The following is a 9,754-nucleotide window of genomic DNA, read 5'->3' as shown; positions in this document are numbered from 1 at the left end:
GACTGCAAAGTATGAATAGACGCTGCATCGACCGCTACTCCCTACTAGCGCTGACGAAAAATGGAGCCGCCATCTTGGATCGGTCATCCACTCCACTCAGTGTAATCTGTTTGGCTGGTGCAATGAGCTGTCAGCGCATTAAATTATTCATACCTCACTGAATACTGAACACATTTTCACGCTGTTTTTTTTGCTGCAAAGGTCATACATGTAGCTATGATACAGGCCACATTGTTCGAAAATACAAAATACAACCAATAGTACGGTAATGTTAAATCTTACTTGTGAAAAGTAAATCCCCCGAGTATGGTCCGCCGATTTGAGCAGGAACATGCTGCACAGTGCTGTCATCTTGTGTTTTCTGCTGCAATGCAACAAGGAGTATGACCGGTCCAAGATGGCGGCCGCATTTCTTGTTTCCAGCAGCCAATGCAGCATCTATGTATATTATGTCTATGAGGCTAACCACCATATATGCTAGTGGACTTGAAGTAAACAATATACTTTCACCATAGACTGTAAAAAGACTTTGACACATATTTAGAAGGCCCAAACCTTACATCACCCTGAAGGAAATTTACTGTCAAACCAGCTCTGTGCATCCATGGGCGAATTGAAGTGGAGTTTCTCGTTGCCATGGTCGATGCGAAGTTGGGCAGGAAAACGCAGGGAGAACCGCACTTCTTTCTCCTTCAGACAGCGTCTCACATTGGCGAATGCAGCCCTTTTCTTAGCGACGCTGGCGTTGAAGTCCGGGAAGATGTAAACATTCCGACCTCCATGAGTGAGCTGCTTCTTGTTGATAATCCCCCAGCGCCAGGCTCGCTCCTTGTCCTGAAAGTAGTGGAACCGAACGATGAAGACCCTTGGCTTTAGCCCTTCAGCGTTGAGGTTCGATGGTTTGGGGCCAACGCGATGAGCACGGTCCAGAAGCGGTGGTGATTGGAATACATCTGCCCCAAGCACATCAGCGAAAAAGTTGGACATCTATGTCACTGGAACAGCTCCTTCTGCCCCCTCAGGTATGCCAATGACTCGAAGATTGCAGCGGCGGGAGCGGGATTCTAGGTCTTCCATTTTATCTGATAGCTGCCTATTAGCCGTGGAAAGATGCTCGACCGCTCTTTCTAGCGAGACAACCCGGTCACTGTAAGAGGAGAGGTGTTGCTCCAAATCAACAATACGGCGGTCTTGAGAATCAATCCTCGCAGTAAATCCCTCAATCGCAGCAGCAATAGGTGCAGGAGCAGCTTCGATCGCCCGTTTAAGTTGATCAGTAATGGCAGAGGTTAGATCGGACATTAAAGCAGCACGAAGATTGTCCAAATCCACAGGTAACTTAACAGTGGAGGCGCCATTAGCACTAACGTTAGCAGACCCGCTAGCATGGTCAGAGTTTTTAGTAGTAGCAGGCATAGTGGTAGTAATCCTGTTCCGACGTTGCTTCTCCATTCCAGAAAAAAAGAAAAATGTTCTAAAACTTCAAAGATAAAAATACGGGGGTGTAACTGTGTGAAAATATTTTTATATGAAAATTTGATAGAAACACCAGGGAGCTCTCTCCACCTGCGTCTTGTTCACTCACATGCTCAACCGGAAGTCCGACGCCATCTATTTGACTTGAGGAACTTCGTGAGCATCTTCTGTCAGTCAGACTGACATTCACTGGAAAAGTACATGTCACACTGACACGGCTTTGGTTATAGCTATGGACAGTATATTGACCGTTTTTGTTTAAAAAATATATATTGATAAGCCTTCATTAAGCAAAATTATATCATAAAGTTACAGTGTCAACTGGACTACTACATGTTAGTAATCAAAAATACACTAGCTATACACAACCTGAATACGCTTTTTTAAAACTTGGTTTATTAGTTTCAATTTTAACTTTTTGGTGTACATAAAAAAAAAAGTAAATAAAATACAGCAATAAAATAATTAAAACCAAAGTCTCTATTAACATTTACATCTTTTAACAGTTGCAGTGCAGAGAGGACTAGGCCTAATGCATTTACCAAAACAGAAAATGCTGTTGAATGGCACATTTCTAATGTCAAAGAAGAGTATGTGTTTGAACTGTGTGTGTGCAGTGCTGGCTATTTTGGTGCCCAAAGCACAAATAAAATGATATTGTAATATATATTATTTAAATGATAATAATGACAGTAATTTTAGTTGAAAATATTTCTTAAGAAATACTACTAATTTGATGCAGTTTAACTCATTTAGAAATGGTGCGATGTCACTTTAAGTGCGTCTACACAACTCTCATAATGATCAGCTCCATTCAAATATAAGCCATTGGCTAGTCCAAAAACATTTAGCACAATAGCTCCTTTTATAACGGGCCAGTAGGCTACAGGGAACTGGCGACGTCCTCTTGAGTCTATTTTCACCTGTTGCTGCATGTCGGGATCTGGGGGTGTCTCAATGAGTTTCACATTCCTGTGCCGGCTTGCTAGGTGCTTGCTCAGATTTGAGGTGGAATTTTTCGCTGTAGACAACATTTTTCTTCCCACGCAGAGTGTACAGCGTTAATGTTTTTTTCGTAATGTCTGAACTGCAATGAATTAAATGCTCCATGTTCGCGCTCTCTCCCGCACTCCATGTGTGTCTGTTGTTTACATCTATGTCGCGCAGCCAGAGCCGGACAGTAACGGAGTACATTTACTTGAGTACAGTACTTGAGTACAATTTTGAGGGATCTGTACTTTACTCGAGTATCATTTTTGGGGAGTACTCATGACTTTACTCAAGTACATTTGAGAGGCAAATATTGTACTCTTTACTCCACTACATTTCTATCCATAACCGTGAGTACCCGTTACTTCTTAAACAAAAAAAGGAAAAAAGAAAAATCTCGGAAACCCTCAATTTGTTGTTTCCCTCTCAAACGTGATTGGATTGTGCAGGCTCCACTGATTGGGACAGCCTATCAGCAATCACCTTCAGTTTTCCGCCAAAGTCAACTCCATGGTCAGATTTAGATAAGAGACGAAACCATGGACGAAACAATGGATGAAGACGCAGCAAGTCCATCCCGGGAATGTGCCAACCTGTGGCCCCACCTCGCCAGACTATTTCAATTTTCTGAACAAGTTAATGATAGTTTTCGCTTCAAGTGTTTCAATTACAAAATAGTATTTTAAATACATGTATTAGAAATACTGCCCATCCCTGGCAACATAAAAATAGGAAAATTACTTGAGTTTTACTTTCAATTCCTTTAACATTCTCCAAGGTATTAACATTAACATTTATCATAACACCATGTAGGACGTTTCTGTACATAAATGTAAGCACTGTGGCAGTAGTATTGCAATATTTAGAAAATGTAGGCTACTCTTGTACTCTTGATACTTTTAAAAACAAGTACTCCAGTACTTTTACTTAAGTAGACATCTGACTGTTGTACTTTTACTTGTACTTGAGTAAAATTTAGCAAAGGGTACCTGTACTTCTCCTCAAGTAATGAAGCTCTGTACTCTGTCCGCCTCTGCGCGCAGCTACGTCATTGTCACGAGTTAGTCTCACAAAGCAAAATCCATACAGCAAAATCCCAAAATCTTTTACTGTCTATGGCAAAATCACGGTTTAGTAACGCAGTAACGCAGGCTGCTTGCAGGAAAGTAAAGTAATCTCATTACTGTTTTTGCAATTGTAATCCCTTACTTTACTCGATATTTGAAAAAAGTAATGGGATTACAGTAACGCGTTACTGCCCATCACTGTTGGTTACTACTAGATTGTATGCTAGCTTGAAGTTGTGTGTGAGTTGATGTGGCTTTGGTGAAGCTGTCTGGATCGTCATCTATGTGAAAATTGTCATTTGCCTTGGTTTCCTGCCCTGCTAATTAGTCTGACTATTTATATATCTGTGTTTTGTGGACATTATTGGTGAAATCAATGGCGTGGCCATCAGACATTATGAAATAGGCAACAAGTAGAAGCAGCATAGGGCAATACATTTTCTGACTTTTATGTTTAATATCATGGTGGTGTGCTGAGAAATTTTCTTAGCATTTTCTGTTGAGACACTTTCTCATAAATACGTTTGGCAAACACTGTAGGATGGCCTACTGTAGTTCCACATTAGCTTTTGAGTAATCAGAGCAACAGCACAACCTAAAACAGTTGCACTGTAATGTTAACGTTAAAGCTACAGCTATAGGAGAGCCCTACAAACAGTCTGAAGCAAGTTTGCTGATGTCAGATGTCACTATTAAAACACATCATTGTAGACCTGTGGCAGTGCCATATGTGCGTACAAGTCATGACTCATTAACATGAGTTAGGCAACTGATAGCCTAAATATTTCAAAATAGTATGCACAAACCCATACTTGAGTGCACTTGGCGTTTATTTTCAATATGACATGGATTGCACGTCTTCACCGGACAGTAGCAGGCAGCAGATTGTAATGAATATGGGTGATAAATAAGTAGCCTAGCCTAGCAGCCTATTGACTTTGCTGCTGATAAGGATGATGGCCGGGTGCTATTCGCCTAATAAAGATCTAAGCAATGCGGAATTCAGCTCGGAACATTAATTGTTTGTCTAACGAAGATTCTAGAGTGTTACACAGATTTGCGTGAGAAAGAGAAAACTTTTTTCCCCCACCGTGAAATGCTGGGAAAATGCAAATTTTAACGCTGAAATGCAAAAAAAAATCTTGGGTATCCCCCCGAAACACCCCCGTATTATTGTTTTTTGTCAAAAAATAGTCATCTTTGAAGGCCTAACCACTGAACGCACGGTCTGCCACTGAGCACTCAGCACACTGAGTTGGGGCTCCTTTTGCCTGAATTATTGCAGCAATCCGACGTGGCATTGAGTCGATCAGTCTGTGGCACTGCTCAGATGTTATGAGAGCCCAGGTTACTCTGATAGTGGCCTTCAGCTCTTCTGCATTGTTGGGTCTGGCGTATCGCATCTTCCTCTTCATGCATACAGATTTTCTATGGGGTTAAGGTCAGGCGAGTTTCTGGCCAATTAAGAACAGGGATACCATGGTCCTTAAACCAGGTACTGGCACTGTGTGCAGGTGCCAAGTCATGTTGGAAAATGAAATCTGCATCTCCATAAAGTTGGTCAGCAGCATGAAGGATAAAGTGCTCTAAAACTTCCTGGTAGAGGGCTGCGTTGACCCTGGACCTCAGAAAACACCGTGGACCAACACCAGCAGATGACATGACACCCCAAACCATCACTGATTGTGGAAACTTTACACTGGACTTCAAGCAACTTGGATTCTGTACCTCTCCTCTCTTCCTCCTCTTGAGCAATGACCTTTTGTGTCTTTCCCTCCTTGTGCAAGGTGTCAATAGTCGTTTTTTGGACAACTGTCAAGTCAGCAGTCTTCCCAGGACTCTCAAGTTTTGAGGACAGGCAAGAGTGACATTCTACCCCCCCCGTCCGAGGGTTGGCTGGTCAGACGGGTTGCGAGAATGGGGGTGTTTCATTAATAACACTACAACTTTTTGTTGTTGTTATTAATATGCCCTTCAGATGTTCCAGTGTAACAGAGGTCGTCTCGTCCGCCACTCATGGCCCTCGAACCCGCCACCTCAACACACACCGGCATGGGAGTCGAGCGCTCTAATCACTGAGCTAAAAGCCCAAGCTTCCAACTCAGCGGTTAGAGCCGTTCTTAAGGTTAGGGGTGTGAGGATTTACATGCGCAACTAGCATCACCAGCTAGCATACACCAGCCCCAGGTCGGTTACCAATTGATCCAATATTAGTTGTGCAGAAATATAGCCCATCTTATACACACCAATTAAATTGAAATAGAAATTCTATAAATTTGTAATTTTTTGTAATTATTCCATATTTAGTGTAGTCATATCAGAACCTGAAGTAGCCTACAATCCAAATGCAAGCATGAAACTTCAGAGTATTACCTCTCATTTGAGGCCAAGATTAGTTCATATGCAGTTAGCATTTGATTGCCAGTATGCATTTTGGATAACCCAAAGTCCTATTGGGAGTTTTCATATAGGGCATTTTACAAAATGCATGAGCATACCGTGGCAAATAATGGTCTAAAGTACTCATGTTGTCATTCTATATTGATCTACTTTTGCACACAGCATGACAAGACCTAATGCTATAGGACTCAAGTCATATCAAGTCAAGACCTAGAGGGCTGAAATGTGGTCAATTCAAAGATGTTTGTTATCCGGTAGAAAAGGGAAATAATAATCTAGCCTTTGTAACTTTGTGTCAGTACATCACACAGTTAATTGTTTTCCAACAGTGCCTCAGCTTTCCAAAAGAGAGCAGGCATTTGATTATTGGCTAAAGTATGTAGGAGCAATGCCCTCCTAAGTCAAAATGGGGCAAAAGTATAATTTATAATTGCTCATATTTGCAAAAGAAAAGATTTGACACTAACAATTCAATGATGGGCCTTTTCACCACCAATGAGCATCCACTAACCTGGACCTTTTAGGGGGTTTTCCTCTCAGGGTGAATGAGAGGATGCTTAATTGCTTTTTACCCGACATTTTTGAATACAGATGCAATGATTAATGCATCCATGGCCAGGATATAATTATATAATATGACATTATTTTAAAAGTGACCTATAACAATAGGATAGCCTACACTTTCATTTGTTTAGTGCTAATACAATGATTAAGCCTATTTGGAGAGAGAGAGATGTTTAGAATGTCACAATATGTCAGTCATCGTGTGAACGAAAGACTAGGCAAGTAGGCAAGTTACAGACAGTCATGAACAACTGTCTGTATGCTGATGCTAATTATCTGGGAAACAGCTATAGCAGCAGTCACGTTGTCATTGTTTGTGTCAAACAAGTTGTGGATTTGTTGTAACATTAAAAGATGACTTACTCTGTGGCTGTGCTGAAATCATGAACTGATGCTCGAAGCTCCAAGGTGAACGAAACTTGGAAGAAGTAACAGGTTCACGTTCAACAATTCCAGGATACGCGTTTTTCATTGGTTGTTGTTAAATCTTACCCAGATACAATAGAGCTATTTTCTGATTGCCTATTGTGTAGCCCCTCTCGTTATTTTTGATTGGCTGATAAGTGGCAGGCTGAACTCCAGGGGTGACGCGCTTGATTCCTGTCGGTTCCATAGTGAGAGCTGCGCAGCATATTAAATATATAAATATTGTTTCTGCGTGAGAAATACAATGTGTGGAGGGAGAGCGTGACAAAAGACTCAAATGAGTGACTCACGCTCAATGCGTGACACTTGAGAGCCCTGAGTCTTCCCCATGATTGAGAGACCATTTAAGGGCCTTAATGTGTTTTGAGTAAATTAGCTGATTAGAATGTGGCACCAGGTGTCAATATTGAACCTTTTCACAATAGTCTAATCTTCTGAGATACTGAATTTGGGGTTCTCATTAGTTGTCAGTTCTAACCAAAATTAAAAAAAAAAAAAAACACTTGAAATATCTGTGTGGAATGAATGTATATGTAACTTTCATGATATATGACCAGCACCTGTACTGTACTTTTGACTCCACTACATTTGAAATATGAGCAAAGTACCCTTTTAACCATGTTTAACTATTTAAATGCAATAACACGAAAGACCACCTTAAAGTAACTTTTTTTTTTCAATAGTTCAGTTTGAACTTGAGGTAGTGACAGATTCTTAATCGGAACATCCTCCATGTAGCCTGGGAGAAACCAGATGAACCTGTTAGCAATTGAGATTTAAGTGGCCTGCCAGCTACCCTCCATGATCATTGTGAAATTAGACAATCACCTGACATTCACCACATAGTCTGACTGGTAATGATGTAGGCTAAATATCTAGCTAAGAGATTAAAGGCTCAGGAAACCATTTCTAAATCACATTGTTATTCTAATATTTTGAAAAACTGTTTTGATTCTCATGAGTTGTAAGTCGTAATTAAACACAAATGTAAAAAAAAAAAAATTAGCCTATTCAGGAGTCACTTTTTGAAGCGCTTTCACAATATTCTAATTTTGAGACCTGTAGCCTATCTGCGGATAACCAAACACGAAGCACGAAGCGCATCGGTTGCAAGGATGAAGGATAAAAATGCAGACACTGGTAGAACACAAGGGTAGAAAAATGTACACCAAGAATGCTTAAAATTCAATAATTTATTCAAATAAAAGAGAAAGGTGAACATGCTCAGTAAAATAAAATGTAACCCAATGTCTCCGCCGTAAAGAGTAGAGTTCGTAACCTTTGTATCACACGTATGCTCTCCCGCTAGATGTTGACCTTGGAGCCGAATACTTGGCAGAGTAGCCGCGGTCGTCTTTCCTGGGGCACTGGCAACAGAGAAGGGCTCCTCCTAGAATCAGCAGTCCGGCGGATCCCCAACCGATAAACAGAGATGCGCCCAGCTCCCGTCTTTGCGCGTCGAGGAGGACGGGGTTGTAGAAATCCCTGATGACAGAGTTGGCGGACCAAGAGACCGGGATCAAAGTGAGGACGCCGCCGACCAGAAAGAACACCCCAGCTGCGATGACCACTCTGGCCTTGCCTACGCCATTCTCCAGACAGTTGGTGCATTTCCCTCCAGCGACGGCTAACAGAATACCCATCACGGTCACCAGGATGGAAATTACGACTAGTGCACGTGCAGCCTGTAGGTCCTGTGGGAGAGCCAGCATGGAGTCGTAGACCTTACATTGCATCTGTCCAGTGCTCTGCTGCACACAGTTCATCCACAGGCCTTCCCAGAAGGTCTGCGCCGTGACGATGTTGTTGCCAATAAATGCAGTCACTTTCCACATAGGCAGAGCGCAAATTATGATGTTGCCAATCCAGCCAATAATCGCCAAAGTAGTGCCCAGGATCTGGAGGCCGCCGGATGCCATCTCGAATGATGCTATTGTCACCACAACGTGTGTTGCAAAGAGAAAAGCGCAAGTGATATTTGAGGCCTAGAAGTCATTGTGTTTTATACTTGTCTTTCTGGGCGTGTTTTTTTAATTACTGATAGGGAGAACCTGCACTTGGACCATGTATCAGCTGCGCTTAATTAATCAACCAATTAACAAAGCCGAAATCCTACCATGTAGCCTAGGCTAGTAGAAATTTAACCCAATGAATGTGAGCCTTGATAATTGGATGATATGTCATCACCTTATTTCGGAGGGTACACTTATAAGTAATAATTATTGTTTATGACCATATAACTAGGCTACGTGTAAGACGATAACGTGGATCAATCGGATAGGATAATTAGCCTTTAAACAGCATCACGTGTGGCCTTTCACAGTGTCGGGCAGTGCTGTTCCTGCTGCTGCATGTGATCCCCTCCTGTAGGCTGTTTATGGCATGACAATTTATTAGCTTACCTTTAGAAACAAATGTAATGCACTGAGAATTGTGGATGACTTGCAGACAGCAGAGGCAATTCATATAATTACATCAATTGAGTGATGGAGGCAGGTGGCAGCATAGCTTCACACACCTGCAAATCTGAGTGCGACTGAATGTGAATTTGATTGTATTGATGAACAGCCATTTTATGATTCTAGGATGAGTTTCATATGGTAGCTCAAGCCACACTAAATATTCTGTGTAAAGCTGTGAAGGCTCGAGATGATGTATTGTCAGCATGTCATCTTTTATCTTTTAAAAGCTATAGGCTGACTATAAAGTTGTGTGGTTGTATCTTATCTTGTGACATATTTCCTACAGATCTCTCTATTGTACAATTAGCCAACCTGATTCTATCCTCAAACAGTAGGCCTACCACAAACATCCACCCAAAGCTGTTTCCA

The 9,754-nt window shown here is 41.6% G+C and overlaps 1 protein-coding gene across 1 annotated transcript; it reads right to left on the bottom strand.

Moving 5' to 3' along the window:
• Positions 1–8,184: 8,184 nt before the first annotated feature.
• On the bottom strand, positions 8,185–8,842 carry LOC143099721 (claudin-like protein ZF-A89). The gene has a single exon (XM_076262646.1). It carries the CDS (start codon positions 8,840–8,842, stop codon positions 8,210–8,212), a length of 633 nt encoding a protein of 210 aa, XP_076118761.1. The 3' UTR covers positions 8,185–8,209.
• Positions 8,843–9,754: the final 912 nt, after the last annotated feature.

Source organism: Alosa pseudoharengus, unplaced genomic scaffold (assembly GCF_046254945.1).
Source record: "Alosa pseudoharengus isolate Yale_2024_CS ecotype anadromous, Long Island Sound unplaced genomic scaffold, YU_APseudo_1.1 YU_APseudo_1.1_scf_3, whole genome shotgun sequence".
NCBI lineage: Eukaryota > Metazoa > Chordata > Actinopteri > Clupeiformes > Clupeidae > Alosa > Alosa pseudoharengus.
This window is presented reverse-complemented; position numbering and strand designations above follow the sequence as displayed.

Excerpts from the sequence above, each read along its gene's own strand:
- LOC143099721 (XM_076262646.1), bottom strand. The coding sequence starts at position 8,842 with ATGGCATCCGGCGGCCTCCAGATCCTGGGCACTACTTTGGCGATTATT.